At 33.7% G+C, this 25,783-nt stretch overlaps 1 protein-coding gene across 4 annotated transcripts in view; it reads right to left on the bottom strand.

Annotated features, from left to right (window-relative positions):
• Nucleotides 1-25,783, bottom strand: part of REV3L (REV3 like, DNA directed polymerase zeta catalytic subunit) — a 138,056-nt gene that overhangs the window by 31,995 nt on the left and 80,278 nt on the right. For all 4 annotated transcript variants that reach the window (XM_006926076.2, XM_015600070.1, XM_015600069.2 and 1 more), the window contains 8 exons: nt 22,546-23,456; nt 20,700-20,779; nt 19,271-19,396; nt 11,969-12,161; nt 10,715-10,826; nt 8,185-8,300; nt 5,895-6,013; nt 37-155 (listed from right to left, as the gene is read on the bottom strand). In XM_006926076.2, coding sequence (XP_006926138.1) covers nt 37-155; nt 5,895-6,013; nt 8,185-8,300; nt 10,715-10,826; nt 11,969-12,161; nt 19,271-19,396; nt 20,700-20,779; nt 22,546-23,456 — 1,776 coding nt within the window. The remainder of the gene's footprint in view (nt 1-36; nt 156-5,894; nt 6,014-8,184; nt 8,301-10,714; nt 10,827-11,968; nt 12,162-19,270; nt 19,397-20,699; nt 20,780-22,545; nt 23,457-25,783) is intronic.

The raw sequence follows: 25,783 nt of genomic DNA on the forward strand, positions 1-25,783 counted from the left end.
AAAAAAGATATTATCTTCAGAGTTATAAAACATTACCTGTATAGATCTGTCTTGTTATCAAACCAATCTGATAAGACTCGAAAGGTAAAGAGGGGAAAACGCTGATGAAGAACATGAAAGCTCACATTTTCAAAGGTATAGTTAGTTAGAGCCACCTAAAAAAAAAAGCAAGACTCCATTATGATGATGTGGTTTTATATGCAAATTTGGTTCTAAAAGATTCCAAATGTTACTTCTAACTTTTCATAGTAGATATGAAAGCTACCTGCAATAATGATTTGTGTTACAACTGAATCATAATTAATTTAAAACTATGTATATATATATATAGTCTACTGGACAGAAATGTTCATAATAAATTAATATTTAATTGGAAAAAAATCAGACCTGATGAGATTCAACTTGGTCATATACTATTTAAGAGAGCTCAGTTCTTATCACTTCTTTTTATACTCTATGCTAATACAAAAAAACAGACCACAGCACTGTCAATCAGGTAAATCTTTTCTTTCCATACTTACTTTTTGGTCCTGGTGACATGCTGATTAATAGGATCCCACAGATTCGAGGATGAGTTATCTAGTCAAAGGCAGGCATTCATCCTGCTCCCAAGAATTACATCACTACTAAACCCAATACATGGATATTATGGAGTCACTTAATTTCATTCCAAAGGCAAAAGATTAAAAGGATATGGTAGAAATGTTTCCCCATCTTCAAAATATGTAGGTAAAAGCTGTGTTAATGGGAAAAGAATACTAAAAAAGAGTTCAAATTTATAAAACATACATCTGGCTAGATGGTCTCTCAGAAATACCCACATGACACAAGCAGTTTAGATAATGGCAGGCATTTCAACAAAAAATGGAAATTAAGGAACAAGGATTCCCCATTCTTAGGTCAGCTTGGGATTCTGAAGAATAGTTCAAATAGCACTTCATATTTGTATATTAAATTAGAATTTTAAAATATTTTCTTTTCCACTTTGACAACCCAGCAAGTATAGAACAGGGACTGAATGTTAAGCTCATGTCAGTGCAGTGACTCAGATTGGTTTTACTTAATCTACAATTTCAATCTCCAGAATGACAGCATTGGAATGTAGCATACTTCAGAGTGTGTGTATGTACTTACACATACACAGAATTTTAAACTCTGGAATGAGTTTATCTTACAGTTACCAGTTTAAAGTATGTACTAACCCATTATCTTAGAAGTAAAATATCATTTACTTTCCAAAAATCAGTACCGGCCTGAGTACTTCTCTCAAAAATAAATGAATTACTCATTTTATTATCAAATTCCCATAGTTGAATGATTCTTCTACTTACTAATAAATATCTTCATTTAGTTTTTTAAAATTCCACTTAGTTTTATAGAAACTGGAGCCAAACATTTGATCTCAGGTACTTATACAATTGCCTAAAACAGAGTACAGCATTGTTGGTCGATGTAGCAATATTTCATTCTTTTTCATTGCTGTGTGGTATTCCTTTGTTAGAGGTGCTTTCTCTGTACCCTAATGCACACCAACTATTTGTTGAGAAGTCTATCTCCTATTCTAGAGTGTTTTCTAGAGTGTTAGAACTTTGATAGTAAGAGCACCTTTGTACCCCCTTCCCATTCTTTCCTCACTTCCCACCAAGATTCAACAGTGATCTCTCTTTCCTCTGAAAACAGGTACAATTTATGTCTCATTTGGCTGTTATATGGTGCCTGTAGGGTCAGTGATAGATGCACTATCAAAGTCATGTAATATATATGGGAGATGCCCACACACGTAAGTAAGTGTGTGCACTCTCATTGTGAATGTGCTCTGTCAAGAAACTTATTATATATTTAATACATATTTTACATATACTCAAAATATATAATAAGCTCTCTGGGGACAGGGAGCATACCCACAATGAGCCTAAGTCTTGACACCTTACTAGCTATGAGGCTTTATAGGCAAGTCACTTAACCTATGGGAAATTCAGTTTCCTTATTTGGAACAATATCTTACTACTTTGTTCCCTTACTTATGCTACAAAGTTTGTGAGCACCAAATTTTTAAATGACAAGTCTGTAAAAGTGCCATATAAATGATAAAACAACATAAGAATGCAAGGGAGTATTATTATTTTACTTCTTTACATAATTTTCATTGCCCGTTGCATTGCCTTAATATTTAAAAGCACACGCTTACTGAGAGACTGAAATTATAATAATAGGTAATATTAGAAACAGATTCTAATTGCCAAAATGAGATAACGGGAGGCTTATGTGCTTGTGTGGAAGCATCCGACTTTCCTAGTGACTGCTGGGAGTGTACTCTGCTGGTTCTTCATTATCTAACTATTCCTTCTTAGGGTCTGATTACTGTCTACTCCTCAAAATGTCTTCATTCACAAAAATGTGTCTTTGGCTCAATCCTGATCACTCTCTCCATATGCTACTTTCATGTGACTTCCAAGGCTGCATCTCTAATTCAGACCTAACTCTGTTACTCTGCACATATATCTGTGAATCTGAACATAGCTGGCAGGTATCACATATCTGGGACCTCCCTATTTAAATGCTTGTGGGGTACCTGCACATGGATACCTTGCCTGATAACTCACTCATGCTCTATAGTCTTAAATCATCATTTTCCCACCTAAACATGATTTTAAACCATCGATGCCAGAACCATGATAATCATTCTTGATATTCCTTCCTCTTCAGTTTTTTGTACATCCAGTTCTTATGGATTTAACCTCTAAATCGAATCCCTATACTGCTGCCAACTTTCATTCGAGCTACCCCAATAATCTCTCTGGTTTCCCTTACCTCTGGCCTTGTTCTTGTCTACACTGCTACCAGACAGATAGCTCTCAGAGGTAAATTCCCATGTCACTGTCTCCAACCCACCTTAGCCACCCACTCCCATAATCATACTCCAAGATCTCTCATTACCAGTAATCGTATCCCCTCCAGAATCTCATGCATCTCATTCTCTAACTATCACCTCCTATCCTCCCAGTTTACTCCCTCTAGTGTCCTGACCTCTGTTCCAATCATTATAATCACAACCTGGTATATACCATTTAGTTCTTTGTTCCTCTACTGCTTCATTTGTAATTAATTGACTAATCAATTAAATTTTAGCAAAGCCAAAATCCTTTGCTTGTGAAGTATAGTCAAATCTAACTCTGTTACTCTGCACATATATCTGTGAATCTGAACATAGCTGGCAGGTATCACTTTAATTTCTTGATGCAAATATGAAATGGGCTCTAATGCTGCCTAGCTTTTCTACTATATTTTCTTAATTATCCACTCTTAAATTCCCCTACATAACTGTTTCATACTCTTCTTTCCTCAAACCCCAGAAGCCCCTCCCTCCACTATGCTGAGAAAAGTGATTCCTATTTCACTGAGAAAACTGAAGCAATAACTGCCACATCTACCCACCTATCAACATCTGCACCCATATAATCTGCCTCCTTGCCTGTTAAAATAAGAGAGAAATCAGCTGTAGTCTTACTTGCTCTAAACCCAGGTCCAGATTTGTACATTAGAGATGGCGCTTAATAAATATTTGTTGAACTGAATCAGGACTGTTTCTAACCTACTTGGCAAATTTTTGAAAGGCTTGGATTAAGTTGATATCCAGTAGGCCTCTAAATATAATTTTCCAGGGAAGAGCAATTTATTATTTCATTCGAGTAGTCAACAAATGTGTCATGAGCACTATTTAGTAGGCACTGTGTTTGTTACTGAGGATTCAAACTCCAGAGGACATAGCTGTAATTCCGTGTTAAAGTTAAGCAGAGCAATGAAAACTAGCATAGTAAAAACAGGTAAATTTTTAAAAACCCAAACTAGGTGTAGGAAGAAAGATATCCATTCAACTCTAAACTGTATTGGGGGCGAGCGGGGAGGGGAGTGCACGCTGCAAGGGCGTGGGGGGAGACGTCCCGCCTTCAGAGATCCAGTTCTTAATAAAAGAGAGACAGCAACATCCATAGGTCAGGGATGGAAGTGTGTGGGGAGAATTAAAGAGGGTGAAAAAAATAATAATAGAGGTTAGTAACTGCTAAGGGTCATGAGGGAGATACAGATAAAAGAAATAAAGATAAAAAGGAGCCTCTGAAACTATTTAATCCAGAAAAAAATAGTATGAGGGCCTCTAATATAAAAAATAAAAAATTCTCAGGGCCAGCTTCTGTCCAGTCAATCCTTAAAGTTCCAGAACAGCTTGAGATACAAGAAAATCCTTCCCACAAGTTCATTCAAGATTTTATGGAAATTTCCAAATTGCTAGGAGTAACTTGGGTTAGAAAAAAAAAGTGACAGTCAAATTTGGCCCATCTAGGAAGCGGGGTGTGTGGGGGCGTTAAATTATCTAACTCATAACTTTCTCACAGTTGTTTCCCACATTTAAAAATAAAGATCAGAGATGCTATATATTCAGACTAGAATTAGAGAAAGGCTTTCACCTTCAATTTTCAGTATGGACTAAATGAAAACCCTAAACTTTGAAAAAGTTACTTTCTGTGATTTTAAATAATAATGGATAATTGCTACAGCTGCTTTTTGGATCCTTCATGGATGAAAAAACCCCTTGAAACAAAGATTCAAAAATTTAATTTTGTGTTTATACACTTAATTTATGTGTTCATCCCAGGCAGTATCAGAGACTGAAGTTTGAAATATATTATGGACTATACAAACCAAATACGCCATAGTCCCTATACCTTTCATACCCTGTGCTGTGTCACTAGAGATTATTTTTAAGTCATTGGGGATTCTTTTTGCTCTGATATTATTTTAAGAATAAAAAAACAGAATAAAATTATCTCCAAGAAAGTACATATATTATATATTTTCAAATTAGATAAAATGTGAGCATAACTTTAGGCTTATGATGCCGGAAGAAATAAAAGTGAAAAGAAGAAAAAATGAGGACACCCGAATTTAATATAAAAAACATATTTCCTTATTGGAAAGAATTACTGTGTGATAATGCTCAAAAGAATTACAGAGGGCATGCTTGTAAAGTCATATGTTTTATATAAATCAAAAGAGCCAGAATCATCATAGTGAATGTGTGTAATAGAAAGTACATAATGGAAAATGTCAAAGAGAAAAAGCGACTGAATACAGCTTTCTCTTAAATATAAACATTTTATCTGATATTATCCGAAGTTCAAAATCTGACACTAGACCAATTTATAGTAAGTATCATTTTTACATTTCAATAAGAGAAATCAGGCAACTTCAAGGATGTAATATGATCTAGAATCCTATAATCTTACATTTTTGGTGAACAAATTATTTCTCTGAGTGAGTACAAATTAATGAGATATTCGTGAAAACTATACTACCAAAAATCCTTACTTGGTCTTCTAAAGCTTCAACTGGATGCTGCTATTAACTGTTTCCAAGTAATCTCATTCCAATATAACTTATTTGTTTGACCTAGTTTTTAAATATCCTTAGTTTGAAAAGTTCCTTCCTATATCTAGACTAAATTTTTCTTACAGTAATAAATAAAAAAGGCCAACTGAATTCATCTGGCCTTACGTGCAAAAATGATTTAAGTGCAAAAAACAATAAGTTAAAATTATACAACATTCAACACATACAACATTGTTTTATGATAGCTATTAACTTTTCTAACTACTGCTACCTTAGATACAAATAGAAAAAAAATTAACACTCATCAATAACATTAATGTTAAATACTTCTACAGCTTTGTATTTCTGAAAGTGGTATTTATTTTTGTAACTGTACTTAAGTATAACAAAAACAATTCACAAAGAAGCATAAGTTACATGATGAGCTATACTAAATACTCTATAATGATTAAAATCATTATACTGAGCTAATCTGATTTCCAAACAAAATTTTAGCTAAAGCACTTTACCTCATTTCTCATGATTCTCCAAAGATTTAGTGTAATTCGGCCAACTATATTTATCTCACTCATTGTATCTGATCCATAGTCATCTCTTTCAGCTGCAAATCTGTTCTCAGTTTTGTCATCTATAGAAGTGAATAAAGATTGCATCAGGACTCACCGAAACGAAATTTCCAAGCAAGTTATGTCAAAGAAAATGAGAAAAATAAAAAGTAAAGATGAAATGTAATTCACAGTCTATTTTGTTTACAGTTAGAGAATAATCATTATTTTGACTAATATTTTTTCTCTTTAGTTATGAAATAATTTTGTGAAATAAATGTATCTGAAAACTACATGTTTTAATAATAAAAATGTATATATGCATTGTTAAAATAAATTCTTTTCTCTTTAAATTTGGCAATTTCTGGTGCTATTTTTATTAATCTAATGCTACTGCATTTGGTGCTAGAATAAAAATGTCTATTGTTAAACTGGTCATTTCTTGGAAAAAAACGGTAGAGTTTTTAACTTAATTCTCTGAAAATGTGTTAACATCAATTAATGATGTCATATTCAGTATGAAAGTCTCTTAACTGTATATGGAGATGAAGAGTTCCTCTTATAGCAATTAGAGTTCTGAGTTTAGTTTCTTAAGAGATGATTTTACCTAGAATAGAAACTAAAATGTGTTTCTCATATAATACTGGATATATACAAATGTTGTTGATCAGAGGCTCTGGAATAGTAAGTATATTTACCATATACTGAACGTCTATTATATTCTAATAACTTTATTAACATTATTTTATTTTAATACATCCACTTTAATATCTTAGTATACTTTTTATTTTACATTGTAGTAAATTCTACTCAGAAATGTTATATCTTGCCCCAGGTCATATAGTAATAGAATCAGTATCATAAACCAGTGTTATCTGATTCCAAAGACAATATACACACACCACCGCACTCTTCTTTATTTTAAAGAGATAATGTTTGAAAGATTTTTTTCATTTAACAAACACTTATATAATGTTTGCTATCTTCCCATGTTTTAAGTACTTCACAATTGCCCTGAGGTAAGTTCTATCATCATCCCTATTTTGCAGATGAACAAATCAAGGTATGGCTAGGTTAAGTAATTTGCTTGACATCACATAGCTTGTTAGCAGTATAGCCAAGATTTAACCTCAGGCAGTCTTTCTCCAGAATCTATGCCCTTTACTATACTGTCTCCATCACCAGGCCCTTTCTATTGTACCATGCTGCCTCACAAAAATGGTTTCAGCGGTGACTTTAAAAGGACACAAGCTTTCATTCACTCTTCTAATATGATATATACCATCATATACCTTACCTGTTACAACTAATTAAACTAATTAATATGTGCACCTGAATACTCGTGCTGTCTCTCCTGAATACTCAGAAACCTATGCCAAATGAAATGTTTAAAAAATTGAGATATATCACTATTCCTATCATTCAAGGGACAGAGAAACTACAAAAAATTCATGCATTGAAAAACTAAACGTAAAGTACCTCTGACCTTTTAGTCTAAGCTTTTGCAAAGCTCACATTTATTATTTTGAAACTTAGCTTCAACTTTTCTCTTTAAATTTACCAACACTCAAGACATTTTATTGAAGTCATAGCCTTTCCCAGGAGGTCTCTTTATTAGTTTTTACCAATTCAGTATTTGGTCTTTTAGACTCCCAAAGTATACTATTTTGTCCTAGTCAGATTTGTGGGGAGCCTTTAAACAAAGTTATCAAAAATTCTGTAGTTATACAAAAACACAATTTAAAAAACTGCTTTATAAACTGTAATTTTGATATATTATTTCTCCCTTCTTCAATCACAGAACCAGATATAGAACCAGAGAAAGTAAATAAAACATGGAACATAGAACCAGACAAAGAAAATAAAGTTATGGTACATCAAGTAAAAGAAATGTCTTCATAATGATTATACAGAAAAATACTTATGATAAGATACTGGATGAAAGAAGCTTAATAATAATGAGATATATGTGTGATTAAAGTTACATAAAAAATAAAGACCAATATATGTATATAAAACCGACTAAAAGAAAAAAATAAATATACTAACAGTGTATATAGTAGTGAGATTGGGGTATTTTTTCTTTTACTTTTCTTGATTTTTGAAATTTTCTATAATGGAGTTATGATATGTCTAGGACTTACACAATTCAGTATTAAAAATTAGGCTAGACTAGTACTTTTTAAGCATTGCCTTTATTTACTTTGTAATTTGCTCTTCAGTTGAACTAGAAAACATTCACAACTCTACATACCTGGCACCCGTGAGATCATGTGACATAAGTCAACACTTAAAGCAGCAGCCCTTTGTAAGAGGTAACCCCAAGAATGCATCTGAATCTCATACCCCAGCAGGATATCAGGATCATACCTAAAGAAGGAATGAAAAAATTAAAGGCCCATATGTTTATACCTTTTACCAGAAGAACTGTTTCTTCATGATATAAAGTACAAAAATGAAAATCTATAATCTATGTTTTTCAGACAGGGAAGGGATATTGCAGTGGTGCCTACAAAATTTCTACACAAAAAGGAATCGGGGCAATTAGGGCTCTTGATATGAAGGTACTTTTGTAAAGCCAACATAGTTTTTACTTAAACTGTGTATTTATTTGTTATGACTTGGGAAAGAGGCTGACAGAAATTAGGGTAGGAAGGAGGCATTACCACTGAATTATATGAGTGAGAGTATGATTGAGAATATAATGCAGGTAGGGACAGGGTGAAATGTGAGGGCACCTGTGGATATCATATTTTGAAAAGGTCATTTTCTTGCCACTTCTTAACCTCTATAATCTATACTGTCTTTAAATAGTTTTAATGCTGAGAAAGAAAATGAAAATGTTTTCCATTTCCCACTCAATTTTATTAATGACTTTGTCCTCACCTGAAGTAAGGCCTCAGTAATGACAAGTCTGTCCTTTAAATTTAAGAGGAAGGTGACTTAATTTAAAAGAAGACTGAAATATTAATAGGGGTGAGATTAATGTGGAAAAGCTAAGCATCAGACATTAAGGGGAAAATGTGCTCACTGTGGTCATAGAATTGCCCTGGTAAACTGAACTGACAATCTGCATCCAACTCAGAGGGAGCCTCTTAGTAGCTCCTCTTATGAGGAACTAACCAACATGGAAAAATGTGTGGGGAAGAGAGAAACTGATTACAGTCATGAATAGAGCAAAAAGTAAAGTAACACTATCAAATTAGAAGTTCAAAATTACTCTGATTATTGCATTGTTTTTAAAAGCCAAAGAATCGAGTGAAAGATCACAAGTTTATAAAGTTGGGTTTTACATAACTGCTTGTAAAGTCACTCTAGATTGTGGGATGGGAGCCTGTCCAGAGTATGTCATTTAACACCTGAAGTATATCATTCAGTGTCTGCAGTATAGAATTACACTAATTTACTGAAGCTATATATGGCTACTCTACAAGTCTGTGGTATAACAATGGATCACCAGATATACTTTTAGAACCAATTAGCTAATATTTTATTATACTTCTCACCTACCTATAAAAAAAGTGTTTTCTTGGTAGAAAGTGCCAGGGGTCTGGTAACTTTGGAACAAAGAGCAGGATTATGGCATGAATGTGGAGAAACAAAAGAAAGTAAGGCAATATGAAACAGTGAGACAAATTTCTTAGTCTCAGAAATCAAAGGCTAAAAAGGTAGATTTCCTTTTGCTAAGCTGCTTGAAGAAATGTACGTGTGGGCACGAAAGCATCTGACAGGTTTACAAAGATAAAAGACAGGACAGACGATGGCAACACTCGAATGGATGGGAATCTATTCAGTCAGCAGTGCTATAAATAGTAAAAACACATTCTTCCTTTTTCCTCCCTAAGTGGTGGGCATATCATTTTTGATGCTCTGACATTTACTTTAATTTTGTTTTGTTGAAAACATTTTCTGGTTTTCTAATTTTCAAAATGCTTTATGTTAACCCATTTGAGATTCAATCAAATGTTGAGTGTGTAGAATATCATCTTGACCTTTAACGTAGAATAACCTCTCAGTTTTACAGGCTTTATAAGAGTCCAACTAAAGAAAGTACAACTCAGTTTACAAGAGTTCAGCTACAGAAAGCAGAACAGAAAAGGGTGAGTATAACAACATGCTCAAGGACAGCTTTTATCTATGTATCAGGATCCAAAGAGTATTTTCTAGGCTGCTTTAAGCATCTAAAAACCTAAACCTAACAATAGGCAGAAATCTTAAATTCTTAAAAAAATGAAGCATTTAATAAGAGTGTCCATGGCTACCAAGAGTTATACTCTGGAGAAAATGCAAAAGATCCACTTAACTATTTTATTTTTAACAGATTGCATTCCAAAGCTTTTTGAAAATATTGGTTTGTTTAGAACTCAGAAAACATTTTCTTCAAACAAACAAACAAACAAACAAACAAACTGAAATTGTGGCTGCCCTCCCAGGTAGAAGCTTATTTAATACAGCTTCTATTTAATACAGAAGCCTACTTAGTACAGTTCCTCATTATTTCACCACCATAGAAAAATCATGCTAAAATCCAACTGAGAAAGCTAGAGGCTAAGCTAATATTTTTCTTTCACTGACCCCTCCATCTTGAAAATAGAACATTCTTTTTCCTATCCATAACTTGATGGTGGTAGAGGGTTAGGGCAAACTTTTTCCAGGGATAACTATTTCCAAGGGCCATCGGAAGGAGATGTCTTCCTCTTTCCCATCTTCGCCTCTATTAATCAGCAACAGCCTGAAAGGATTATCTGAACAAAAACTGAAAAAAACAAATTAGAAAAGAATACCTCTTTATTATAGCTGTAATTTCTTGAAAAAGTGCCTTCTCATCAGCAGCATAGGTAACTTCTAGTCTTGTAATTCCAGATCTAATAAGTAATGGGGTCTGATATCTGATATCTAAAAAATAAACAAAATGTTTATTATATAATTGTGTAAGTAATACACTATTCCTTACTTTTGAGTGCAATTTTGGTACTGAAATACTTCAAGTTAAGAGAGTGTTCCCCAAAGTAAATACAAAAGTAACCCAATCTCTTAAAGGTTTTCTAGTTTAATATGTAACTAAAAATTCAAATTTCATATTTTCAGTTATTTTTCTGAAAAGTCTACATTCACAAATTCTCCAGATAATAACGTCACACGAAAAGCAATTTTATTACTTTGTTTTTGTTTTTACTCTTCCTGCAGAAGAGCTTTGCTTAGTAGAGACTATTTTAATCAGTGGTATGCTGAAAAATGTTTAAAAAAAGCCTTGGTTTGTAGTACTTTTCTATTTCCATGCTAGAAAGACTTTCCACCATGGCTGATTTCAAACTACCAATACAATATAAACTAGTTTGAAAAAATTCATGAAAAAAGGTATGAAATAGTCACTGGCTTATAAGCTGGTACAAGCTAGCTCAAGCACACCACTAATTAAACCACAAGTTTCTATATGGTTTTGCTCTGTGCTAAGACTTCCTTCTCAGTTTACTGAATTCACATACTACCATTTAGAACTGCAGAGAGACATTTGGTATTTTATAAAATGCCTTATATGGTACATTATATAAAGAACCTCTAACCCAAAAGTGTATGTATTTAGGAAGAGATATAAAAAAATCAGAGTATGTCTTAAAAGTCTCTTATAAACCATTTACTTATAGTAGTAACTTCTTAAATCCAAATATTAGCAGCAAAATACCGGCACTGCATACGTAAGGAAGACTGTCCACCCAATCTAGAGATACATAATCATTTGATTTCTGTATTAACAATAAGTATCTTACAAAATAATATTTAGAAGTCCAACATGCTAATTGGAAATTTTATTAAGATTTTTATATTGCACTGCTTTTGACATCTGACTATTATTAAAGTAAGAATAATGAATCTAGGACAAATCTATATAGAACACTTTCTATCCCCTATATCTCAGCAAACAGTTTAGAAAGAAATTCCTTACGCTTGCTTGATTTAGAATGCCAGCACAGAAACTCCCCCATTCAAACGTTCATCGTAGGGTGCGAAGGTATAAAATTAAGATAAATGAACACTACCTTGATTGGAGACTGTCTTGTCTTTATCAATCACTATTACACCCGTGAGTTCTGTTTTGTCTGTATCTGGTAGTGGAGTATCAGATGAGATGCAGTAGAACAAAGCACAAATTGGGTCAAATTCAGGATCTGGTTCTAAGTCTCTTCTAGTTCGAGCATGTAATTCCACACTTATTAGGGTAAGATTTTGTATCTATAAAAGGAAATAAAAATTATGTTTTTAAAACTTTCAAGACATACTGAAAAAAGTATGTTTCACTAAGAGTCTAAGGAAGTAAGTATGAGAAATTACAGTAAACATGGCCGCAAAGGACATAATCACAGTTTAACACTGGAGATTAAAACTAAAGATTTTTACTTCTAAGGTTAGATTAAATCAATTCGTGTTTTTATTTTAGAAAATCTGCTTATAATTTCTCAATGTCCATACATATTTAAAACTATTTATCTAAAATACATGCCATGCCTCTCAATTTCTGCTTGAGAAAGAGAATGATTAGTCCAAGTAGTTATAAATTCAAACTGAAGTTTTTACCCAGTTAACTAACCTATAGTTTTACCTAGTTTAAAAAGAAATATTTTTCATTTTGAGGTACCTACTTGTTAATTCTTTACTACTTGAGGGCTACTTAAATTTAGACTTTTGTAGGTACTAGGCAGATTTTTAATTATAGTTTTTCTTGAACAAAAATCATAAAGATTGTATATCAACTACGCGATTGCCAGATTTTTGCCCATGCACATTTTCTCTGACATGTAATACAAAAAAAATGTAGTATTTTTCTTTTTAAACTTATTTTCCTATGCTAATAAAAGCTCTTAACTGTAATCCTTAATTCTCTTTCTAAAATCAAGACACAAGTAAAAACTCTGGGTAATAAAAACAAAATATAGGTTGGATTGATGATTATAGCTGAAATTATAGCAGGCAATGTACATATATTTGGCAATGGAAAATATTTAATAGACTACTGTTACAATACTGGTAATCATTCAGATCGTATAAAGTTAATAAGGACTTGTATTTTGTATTCATTTTGCCTGACAACTGTTGAAATATAAATGCAAGGCTCTCACTAGTGATGGGAATAGAATTTGGTAAATCTCTTTGGAGGACAATTTAGAAATATCTATCAAAATTAAAAAGACATATCCTTTGATCTAGCAATTCTACTCCTGAGATCTATCCTGCAGATATACTCATACATATAGCTAAATTATATGCACAAAAGTGTTCACTAAACACTATAATATTTCCAGTCTTTTATAAACTATGAAAGACTAAAAATCTACATGTCTATCAGTTGGGAATTAATTTCATAAATTATGTAGTAACTATACAGATGATATAAAATACTCTGTAACCTTTAAAATCTTCAAAAGAAAGAACCAGATCTATATGTCCTAATATGGAAAGGTCACCATAAAACGTTGATAAATGGAACCAGTGAATGCATCTATGTATGCAAAAAGTTAAACACATGCATAAAAAATTCCTGCAGAGACATAAAAACCATAGAACTGCTGATTGCCGGAGGGGAAGGTGACTGCTTAGTCTGGGATGAAAGGGAAACTTACTTTTCTTTGTAAACCTTTTTGTCCTGATTGAATGTTTTACCACGTACAAGTAATACTGAATGCATTTATTAGTAAATATGTTAAGTATTTTTTAAAATATAAAAAACATAAATTATGTATCTATAAGGCATAAAGAATATTAAAACCATTATCCACAAATCTACACTTGTCTTAGGAAATATATGTTGCTGTTTCTATTAAAACAAATAAGATTTAAAAAAATGAAACCACTAGGGGGAGCTGAGGGAAAGAACTTTATTTTTTAAAATAATTTTGTTTTTTCAATTACAGTTGACATACAATATTAGTTTCAGATGTACAACATAGTGATTAGACATTTATATAACTTATGAAGTGATCACCCCAATAAATCTAGTACCCATCTGATACCATATGTAGTTATTACAATGATATTGCCTATACTCCTTATGCTATACTTTACATCCCCATGATATTTTGTAACTATCAATTTGTACTTCTTAATCCTTTCCCTTTTTCTACCCATTCTCCCAAACACCCTCTCATCTGGCAACTATCAAAATGTTCTCTGTATCTATGAGTTTGTTTTTATTTTATTTTTTAGATTCCACATATAAGTGAAATCATATGGTATCTGTCTTCCTCTGACTTATTTCACTCAGCATACTACTCTCTAGGTCTATCCATGTTGTTGCAGATGGCAAGACTTTGCTCTTTTTTTTAAGGCCGAGTAATATTCCATCATATGTGTGTATACACATATATATATATCATTTCTTCTTTATCCATTCATCTACTGATGAACATGTAGGCTGCTTCCATGTCTTGGCTATTGTAAAAAATGCTGCAATGAACATAGGGGTGTATATGTCTTTTTGAGTTATTGTTTTGGGTTTCTTTGGCTAAATACCCAGAAGAGGAATTGCTGGGTCCTTCTTTGTCTCTTGTTATAGCCTTTCTTTTAAAATCTATTTTTTTTCTGGTATAAGTATTACTATCCCAGCTTTTCTTTTTTTTTTTTCATTTCCTTTTCCATGAAATATCTTTTTCCATCTCTTTACTTTTAATCTATTAAAAGTGTGTCATTCAATCTGGAGTCTCTTGTAGATAGGCTACATAAGGGTCTTGTTTTATCCTTTCTGCTACCCCGAGTCTTTTGATTGGAGCATTTAATCCATTTAAAGTAATTGCTGATAGATATGCAGACATTGTCTTTTTACCGTCCTTATCTTTGATCTTTTTTTACTTCTTTCAGAAGTCCCTTTAACATTTCTTATAATACTGATTTGGTGGAGATGAACTCATTTAGCTTATTCTGATCTGGGAAGCTCTTTATCTGTCCTTCAATTCTAAATAACTTTGCTGGATAAAGTAATCTTGGTTTTAGGTTCTTACTTTTCATCACTTTGAATATTTCATGCCAATCCCTTCTGGTCTGCAAAGTTTCTGTAATCAGCTGACGGTCTTATGGGAGGTCCCTTGTAGGTAACTGCTATTCTCTTACTGCTTTTAAGATTCTTTGTTTTTAACCATTGGCATTTTAATGATGATGTGTCTTGGTGTGGGCCTCTTTGGGTTCATCTTGTTTGGGACTCTGTGCTTCCTGGGCTTCTATGTCTATTTCCTCTGCCAAGTCAGAAAAGTTTTCCATCATTATTTCTTCAAATATGTTTTTGATTCCTTGCTCTCTCTCTTCTTCTGATAATCCTATGTTGTGAATGTTGGTATGCTTAATGTTGTCCCAGAGGCCCCTTAAACTATCCTCGATTTTACAGATTCTTTTTTCTTTTTGCTGTTCTGATTAGGTGTTTCCGGCTACCTTATCTTCTAAATTGCTGATTTGAAGCTCATAACATCTACTGTCGATTCCCTCTAATTTATTTTTTATTTCAGTTACTATATTCTTCACTTCTGACTGGTTCTTTTTTATGTTTTCTATCTCCATTTTTATGTTTACTATCTCTTTGTTTAAGTTCTCAATGAGATCACTGAGCATCCTTATAAACAGTGTTTTGAACTCTGCATCTGGTAGATTCTTTGTCTCCATTTTGTTTAGTTCTTTTTCTAGAGCTCTGTTCTGTTCTTTCATTAGGAGTATGTTTCTTTGCTGTTTTGCCTGCGTCCCTGTGTTTGTTTCTTTATATTAGGTAGAGCCGTTATGTCTTCTGGTCTTATTAGCCTTATGTAGTAGGTGTCCTGTGGGGCCCAGTAGAGAAGTCTTTCTGGTCTTCTGAGCCTGGTGCTCCAGGTGCGTCCCTCGTGTAGGTTGTGAGTGCTCTCTCCTGTTGTATTTGAGCCTTGGTTGTCATCTGCACTTTAAGGAGAAGAACTGACCCTCAGGCTAATTGGTTGTGAGGACTGGCCATGACTACAGTGGAGGAGCTGTGGTGCAGGGGCTCACCCTAGGGAGCAGGATTTGCTTTAGTGGGGCTCTGGTGCCTGCCGTATCTGCCCTTTGGTTGTGTCATTTGTGGAGGTGGCTGGGTGGTACTCTGGTGTAGTCAGAAGCTGGCCACCAGCTGTGTTGGTTCTAGGGCCTTTTGGGAGGGGCTCTGGTGCAAGCCAGGGTCAGCCACTGCCTCTGCCCTGCCCGGGGCAACTTGATATGAGTTACAAAGTGATTGGTGGATGGCTGCTGCTTGTGCTAAGCTTGGAGGTGCCTGGGAAAGGCTAAGCTGCGAACTGAAGCCATCTGCTGCTAGTGCTGGTCTGGGGGCTGCTTAGCAAGATGTATGGGTCAGGCTAAGGCTGCTCATTGGGTTTCTGAACCTTTGAGAGATTTTAGGAAAGTCTGCAGCATGAGCCAAGACAGACTGTATGGAAAAGCCACTATAAGTAGCTTGGATGGGCCCGCAATTTGGAAGGGGTAGGTCTCAGTGAATTACCAGGGCAGGGCAAACAGTCTTAGCCCAACTGATGGAGACTCAGATAGGTGCATGCCTGCATCTACATGCTAAGTACAGGAGATGGCTCAACAAAGGAACAATGGCTTCTGTCAGCACTTCTGCCTGGGAGAAAGCTGCCTCTCCAGCCCTTGCCTTGAAGCCAGACAATTCAAGTTTCTCCCTATATGTTCCTGGTGATTTTTGAGCTGCTGCCCCAGCACTGGATCTCAGAGTGAGTGAGACCATCAGTGACTAAATCTGTGTGTGGGTCCTTTAAGAGCAATTCCTGGGACTCCAGCCACCCACTATCTCACTTAGCCATGATCTCTGCTGGTTCTCAAAGCCAGAAGTTGTGGGGACTTCTCTTCTTGGCACTGGTACCCCAGGCTGAGAAGCCTGGTGTGGGGCTGGGACCCCTCGTTCCTCAGGGGGAACCTCTGCAGCTGAGATATCTTTCCCAATTTTTAACCACATGTGGGTGTGAGCCCAGCCCATTCTGTGTCTCTACCCCTCCTACCATTCTCGATGTGGCTTCTTCTGTACATCCTTAGTTATAGGACTTCTGTTCAGCTAGTCTTCAGGTAGTTTTCAATGATGGTTATTCTGAAGTTTAGTTGTAATTCTGATGTGGTCTGGGAGGCAGCAAGCACAGTGTTTACCTACTCTGTCATCTTTGAATTTTTACTTTTAAATGTATATTCTTCAGTACTGTTTGATTTTTTTAAAACAATAAGCATGTATTAGTTAATAAAAAAATATGTAAAATGAAAAAAATCTTTCTAAACCCAAGCAAAACAAAACCAAAAATCCAGTTTAATTAGAAAATGATGAACATGTGAAAAGACTGTGGAGAAGACTGAGGACAATTTAGGGTCTAAAGAGTTTTGGCGGTTGATTGATTTATTTACTAGGTCAAATTTCACACTCAAATTTTGCCCTTTCTATTCCTTGATATAAAATGCATTATTGACATTTTTTAAAGTAAAGATGGAATGAGGAGACAGATTTACAGAGTGTGACTAGAAAAGAGGTAGGTGAGAAAGGTGGAAAAAGATTACTACTTTTTCCTTCTGCATTGAGTATTTATATGCAGAAGAGTATTTATATGCAATTTTCTTCTGTTTCCCAATTTTTCTAGAAAATTGCTAGAAAAACAGAGATAGTGCAGAGATTTTTTTAGTTCATTTTCTATTTGACCACCAGGTGGCTGTTTGGAGTGTGACTTGAGATTAAGAAAGCCTGTGTTGAGAAGGAGGTATAAGCAACTTGCCAGATCTCTGAAGTGACTTTAACATCAAGAGGACCAATGATTCTGTAATGAAGTTATACAGAATAAAGTAACAGTATAAAAAATTTTGTTTTTTTAAATAATAAAAGAATAATAAAATATAACAAGTCTTTTTGCTAAAGTCTATCAAATTTGCTTTAATACATTTTTAACAAATTATTTTCTTTAATTTTCTAATTTCAAGTATGTAGTTGATAAAGAAAAGTATGCCTGAGTTTGTTACTTAATTTATCTCGGATTCAGGGGATAACATGTGGCTAGGTATAAAACAGGAACTAATGAATGCTGTTTAATGAAAAAATGTACAAATAAATAATTAGGGAGTTAGGCTATGTTCCAATCTAATTCTAAAAAGTACAATTCTTAGTTCAAATTTAGAGTAAAAACGTGGACAATATTTAAAATTTTCTCTTAGTCTATCCTTGTCCAATCCTTAGAACAGTTTAAAAATTAACTTGAGAACAACAAAAACAAACAAAAATTGAATTCTCTGCTCTAAGGGCAAAGACATAAAACAACAGTATATATACTAGCATTTTTCAATAGATATAATGGAAGTCACATATGTAAAGTTTTTCAGTCGCCGCTTTAAAAAAAGTAAAAATAGGTTAATTTAAAAATATTTTCATTTAGTCCAATATAGCTACACTATTACCCTTTCAATATGTAAGCAATATACAGTTACTAATAAATGGTTACTAATAAGCTAAATTTTCTATGGAAATACTTGATCCATATTTAAAGTTTATAGTTGAAAAAGCAGTTTTACATATCTAAGTTGTTCCAAACATACTTAAAAGTTTTCTAATGAGTGAAGTATCAGTTTTTAATACAAATTAGTTAAAATTAAATAAAATTTAAAATTCAGTTCCTGGATATATAAACCAAACATTAAATTCTCAATAGCCACATTACTAGTGGCTACCATAGTGACAGCATTAAGTATAAACAATATAAATATACTTGAATTTCCACCTTATTGCCAGTCAGGTATGTGCTGTGAGTTGTTTTCTTTAATAAAGATAAATTTATAGTGACCCATTTACACATATTCTCCAGTCTATCCTGTGACTAATGTACATTTTTAAAGACAGCTTCCTAGTGTTTGGATTATGGTCTGTGCAGGGAAGCCAATTGGGTTATAGAGATTATGTGAATAAATGAATTGTAGCAAGCACTAATCTACTGAGCCAACCAAACAGAAAATACAAGTAAGTACCACAGTTGGGATATGATATAATGTTCTCATATAATAATCTCAGAATAGCACAAGAGATTTTCTAATAGTTAAAAATATTTTCTAATTTTAGCTTTTATAAACTGAGTTTCAGTTATAAGATTTGTGAAAATTATGAAACCACAAGGCAGTCTCAATAACTGATGGTTGCTTTAAGTTTCTCTTATTTTATATAAATATATGAATAAATAAAATAGTAAGAATAATCAGAACAGAATGAAGATTAACAGATACAGAATTCAATATATTACTATCACTAAAAAAATTCCATACTGTTTCATAGAATAAAACACAAAAGTTAAACAGTGCATATGTCTTTACTGTTGCAGTTTTACCTCATGTAAAGCTTTTGCCTCCTGTAAATTTTGTATGCTGACTTTGAAACCGTAAGTATTGTTTAAAGACGGTCCATCAATCTGAGAAGTTTCTTTCTTTGGGGTATTTACTGCTGCGAATTGATTCTATTAAAAAAAAAAAACAGCCAGAAAAAGATAAATGAGCAATCGTTTTTTCTTTTGATTATTCCTATTTATGAAATATGCTTTATGTGTTTAATACATAAAGCATACACTAATATCTCTTTAAGTCCAAAAAGGAACCATAAGTATTTTATTAACATTTTTTTCATGCTAGTAATTCAAGATACCAGAATTAGATATACATAAAAGTATCTGATATAATCTGTAAGCAAACCATATGTTAACCTTTGAGTTTACGAGCCCCAAATACTAAAAATAACAGTCTTGCAGAGATTTGACATTTATACTACATGGACATTTATCTTGACCTCTCTTGGAAGTATGATAAGCAAGCAAGCAATGTATTTGCAATGAGTTTGGCTAAAGTTTGTAAAAGATTTGAAATTCTGGATTTGTATTTTACCCTAACACAATGAGTCTGAAGGATGAATTAAAACATAAATAACCTTTAAGGGTTTAGAAAGAATCTATTTTTTAAAAAATATTTTTTCTGATTTCCAAATCCATCAACTACTTTCCTCAAAATGTTGATTTATGTCAACATCACACTGGTATTTGTTTCTAATATAGTTTGTAATCCAACAACAGTGCTTTAAAAATGAAAATTTAAAAAATGTATTTATAATCTCAAAATAGAAATACTAAAATATATTTTATGTAGTTCATGACACTTATGAGAAGCGGACAGTATGGAAGTGACTTTTATCATATATTTTTAAGGATACATGTCCAATATATACTTTTTTCATATAACCAGCTATTTTAAAGTTAAGTTTTACCATATTTTTAGTATTTGAATAAAGATATTTATGAATTCTCAGTGTTTCAATAGTAAATAATGTTGTCTTCCTTTGTTATTTAGTAAGATAAACTAAAAAAAAAAAATCAATAATGTTATATTTGAGAAAAAAATAAACCAAGAAAAAGGATATATTTTTGGTGGGATCAAAAATCACTTACTTGAGCTCTGCTGTCATTGGATTGTTCTGATTTTGCCAGTAATCAGTTAATGTATTTGTATCCTCATAATCCACATTTTGGCTATCATATTCACTTTCTCTGTAATATTTGTATTTACATATAAGAATCTTTTAGATCCCAACAACAACAAAAAAACTAAAAAAAAATAGGCAATTTCTTGTTGTCTCAAAGATATGTAAATAAAATGATGCAAAAGTATAATAAATTAAAAAAAATTGAGACACAAAGTTATCAATTATCTAACTGAAATCTAAGAATAAGAATGGATCTTCCACTGATCTTTAAATATGATTAGCATAGTTACCTTTGCTTGTGTTAATAACACTCTTCTATGAGTGTCAGTATTACTTCCTTTCCTATGACTCAATTTCTGGGTTTTTGGTTCTGTGGAAAGAAATTTCATAATTAACATGGACATCAAAATGACCTGCTTCTGTTTTAAAATTTTTTGTTGTTGTAAACTCTTAAGCATCATTTGAATTTATCCTATAAATTCTCCCCAAAGACTCCATAAGTGAAAATAGGTCAATTCAAACTTCTGATCCCCACCAATATAACTTTAAATTTTACAATTTTTTAATGAAAACATTTAGATTTTAATTATTCTGTCATTATCTTAATCATTTATTTCATTTATTCACTTCTTTATCAAGTATTTATGATGATGAGGAAAAGACAACACCTACACCCCAATGAGGTTTAGAGACAATGAGACAGTCATCAAATACATATAAAAAAATAAAATTATAACTGGAGTAAATATAAGAAAAGGGAATATAATTGGGAATTTTGATACAGTTGAGAAGTTAGGAAGGCTTTTTTGAGCTGAAGTAGAAAGAGGGTAGTAATAAATAAGAATGAGTAATTAACTTATTCAGAGCAAAAGGCTTGGAAATTGCTAAGGGTGGGTAAGAAGGCTAGGGTAGAAGACCAGGAGAGAGATGACAGCCTGACCTAGGTTATGGTGATAGAGGTAGAGAGATTTGGGTGATTTACGAAAAAAAAGGTGATAGGACTTGGTAATGGCCTAGAAACCACATGATGGGCAGTGACGGAATTAGGTGGCTGTTACAAATAAATCCCATGTTTCTGACTTGTGTAACTCAGTGACGGAGAGATGGTGGTACTATTCATTGAAATGAAAACTGAAAGAGGATCCTGATGGGTTTCTATTTGTGGGCACGTGTGCTGCGTGATTGGTGGTGAATGTATGCAGTGAGATCATGAACTAAGTTAAAAAAAAAAATACTGACCTTGTGGTACCTTTGAGCATTCAAGTAGAAATGCCAAATAGGCAGCTGGATATAGTGTTCTGAAGCTTAAAGAGAGTTCTGAATGAAAATTTAAATTTGTGAGTTATCTGTAGTAATCCTGTGGGCAGGAATTAGATCATTTAGGGACAGAATATAGAATTAAGGGTATAGAAGGCTTAAGGCTAAGCCTTAATAAATTCCAACATTTAGATGAGAATGAGATTAAAAAAAAAAAAAGCAAGTAGGAAGAAACAGAGGAGTAGGAGAAAAGCCAGGGGTAGAAGGAGCTCTAAGAAGGAAGGTACAGACAAAGGACAATGGTTGCTTAAAGGGCATGTGATAGGAAGACTGAAAAACATCCATAGGCTTTAGCTACATGCAAGAGATATTCTGATGAAATGGTGGGGGCAGAATCTAGGTTAAGAGTGGGCTGAGAAAGAGCAGAAGGTAAAGAAATGGAGTTGTCAAATTAGAGAAATCTTTTGAGAAATCCTGCTTTGAAGGAGAGGAAAAAGTAGAAGCTGGCAGATGTAAGGTAAAGCAGTTGTTGGCTTTGCTTCTATCTTAAAGCATGGGAGAGACATGGGTATATATTAATGGGAAAGTGAGAATGGGAAAAATCAAGTTGAGAAGAAGGTAAGGTTTCTGAGAGGGCTCTTCTAAGTTCATCCAGAAGCCAGAAGATAGGATGAAAGCAGATGTAAATAAATTTCACAGCAGAAAGATAAAAGTTTCCATGTGATGATGTCTTTCCAAGATGAGATAAAATAACAATACTCTCATTAGATGAGCTAAAATTTCATTTAAAAAGGCTTTATTTTTATTAACATAGTCTGTTGTTTTCATTTCTAATCTTTGAAGAACAATTATGGAGTCTCTCTGTGATTTATAACTTACCTGTTGATAAAGGGCTAAAGCCAGTTCCTTCAGGAAGCCTTTCCCGAAGTTTTTTCTGTATAATTGGTGTACTATGAAGGCAAAGCGATTCACACATCCCAGTTCTTGCCCTAACGTTAATGGGAGATACTACTAAAGGCTCCTGAGGCTCACTGCAAGGGCTTTTCTGTATACTGTCTTTTACTGGCTTTAAGAAGTTCTCAATAGTCAGGGAACATAGTTCCTCTACTGATGAGGGTATGTCATCTCCATTCAATGTTTTGGAATCTGGGGATGCTGCCTGTTGCCAGGGTGGAATTACTGGAGAATCAGAGGAGCTATAACTAACATAACAGTCATCATCATCACCTTCATCTTTCTCAGGATCATTTGTAGAAGCAACCAGTGGCAGCATCTGACTTTCACTTGCAGTTTGACTGCATTCTGTGGTTGGCACTTGTAAAACAATCTGAGCATTATCAACATCTTCCTTGGTATGTGCTGTAGTGGGGAGAATATGTGGAGTTGTATCCATTTTTGGAGGCACTACAGGTTTGTCATCTGGGTTAACCGAAGAGCTGAATTTCTCAGCGGATTTTACAACACCAGTTGGCTCAGTTTTAGACAGTTTCTTGGAACGTACATATTCTTCTTTGGCTTGAAGCCACGCTTGAACCAGTTGTCGACTTGGGGCACATTTGCAAGGCATAATCACAATTTTCTTATCTTCAACCATTTTATGGCTATCACTTGACTCTTTATTGACAAATCCTTGGCCATTACGAAGAGGTGACCCTGGTCTTGGATTTTGAGTCATTGCAGAGAATGCTGTTTTCCACAGACGAAGTCCTTCCAAGGAAAAGTCTCCCTCAAACTCAGCTAGATCATTTGGAAGTCGAGTTTCTACCATGAGAAGCCGTCCACCGATCTCCCTGTAAACAACATATTTTAGAACAACTGTTTTGTGTCAAAGAGCAATTACCAAAATATTTAGCTTCCTGTCCTAGAGATTTTTTAAGTTCCTATTGGAGTCTTAAAAATGCCCATCTCTTTCTTCCTTTTCCATACCCCCTACATACAATTATTTTATACAGGTACACTCTATCTTCAATCTCAATATGCTTTCCCTCACAGGTACATGACTATAAATTAATTTCTTTTGGAAAATCATCATTAATACCAATGAAACCTTCTTTTCTTCAAGGAGATGGCGCAAACTTATCAGATTCCCTTCCTCTATTCATTTCAAATAATTTCTCATTACCACCACATATCAACAAAAACAATGGAAGAATTTATCATTGGAGACCACATCCCCGGATTTTATCTATAGCCTCTTTCTACATTCTCTAGAATCTATAGTAGTTTAGCAAAGCCAGTCAATTCATACAAATCTTTGTGTCCCCCATCTGATTCCCTTAAACTCTGAAAACACACACACAATTGAGGTAAATTACCATAATTCTTTCTCACCTTTACATGGCAAGGTTGAACACTATCATAAGAACATAGGAGTTGGCAGAGTCCACAGGATGCATATCTTTCATGCTACTAATAGATATGTATGTGGGGAATCACTAATTAAAAGGTAGTCTGGTTTAGTTTCAAATAGTTATAAATATTAAACTAAATCTTTCTTTAACATAATCCATTGGTGCTATTTCTGCCTTCTGCAGCAACATGTCTAGTTTTCCTTCCTTACAATATGTCTTTCATGGATATGAAGATAGTTCTTAGTTTTTTCAATTACTTTTCTTAGGGTATGGTTTCCCAGATGCCCTGGTCGTTCTCTAAATAAAACTTAAAGAACTAGATTCATGTTTTCCGATTTGGAGCTAAAGGAAGAGCATGAGGGTTACCTTTTCCCCTTTTCATAAAGATTCTGGTCCCTTCCAGTTAACCATAACCAGGATCTAGCACGTTCCCTGCGTCCACCTCTCAACCACATGGAAAATTAAAAGTGGAATGATTGCTACCGAAGGAACTGAGTACATACGCTATGTGACAATACCCAACTTAATACTTTGATACAGAAATCATAATAAACCTCAAGATAAAAAACTGGTGAGGCATAGTAGATTCAGCTTTCTTGAACATTGTCAGCAGCATGCTAATTGCTACAACTCATCTCATAAGATATATCAAAAGCCTTAAATTTTGTAGTAATCTTACTTTTAGGGCCACAAGAAAAAACTCCAAAATATAAGAAATAGTTTATGAAGAAGATACTAACCACTTTAATTAGAGAAACAGAGAATGATCTTTCTGTCCAATAATATACATAATAGAATGTTACGCAGCTATTAAAATGATGTTTCATGAAACTCATAAATTTATAAAATCTTATAAACGTAAAGTGAATAATGAATTTGAATATAATACTGTGACTATGACTACATTTCATAAAACAAAATAAAAACTATATATATTTTTAAAAACGAAGAAAACATGTTAAAATATTATTAGTGATTGTCACTAGGTAGAGAAATGGTGTGATTTTTATGTCTTTTATATTTCCTAAGTTTTCTTAATGAATACAGATTTATATTAAAACACCAAACTGTTTTTCAAAAATGACTATCATCCTATTTCAGCTGCAGAACGAGTGTCAAAGTTAGACAATTAACTGCAATACAGAGTTAATGACTAGCACCTAATAAGTTAACTAAGAATTAAAAAGATGTGAAAGGTAAGGCAGAAAATAATACTTTGATTACTGATAGTCGAACGCTCCCAAATAATGGAAACTAATGTCTAAGAAACAGACATTCATATATATTGGCAGGAGAGTCCTATTCATGTTAAAAGATCACATGAGGGACTAAGCAAAACAAAACAAAAAAACAAACTATAAAACTGTGTGTTAGAAAGTGAGGGGGTGGGGAGGGGAATGTTTGTCCTTTACTTCAAATCCTTAGAGGAGGGAAGACGTACCCTATATTTATGATCATTTTTTCTTACCTCTTTCTTAACTGGACTCCTGTAGGAATTATTGCTAATATGCTTGGTAAAAGCCTAGCATTCATTCTGTCTTTTTTACTAGGGTCAAGAACACAATGCTGCTAAAGGTCAGTGCATACATGCATGCGGCCTCTTGCCTTAGTTGGATCTTCATATCTCTTTCCACCATTTAGACTAAGTAGGGCCTGCCTCAGTAGTTCTAGCTAACCTCCTCTGCTTCTGACTGGGTGACTGAAATGAACTGCCTCTCTCTGCAACAGGTTAGGCAAATGGGATCAAAGACACAGGGGACAGGACA

Source organism: Pteropus alecto, unplaced genomic scaffold (genome assembly GCF_000325575.1).
Source record: "Pteropus alecto unplaced genomic scaffold, ASM32557v1 scaffold79, whole genome shotgun sequence".
Taxonomy (NCBI): domain Eukaryota; kingdom Metazoa; phylum Chordata; class Mammalia; order Chiroptera; family Pteropodidae; genus Pteropus; species Pteropus alecto.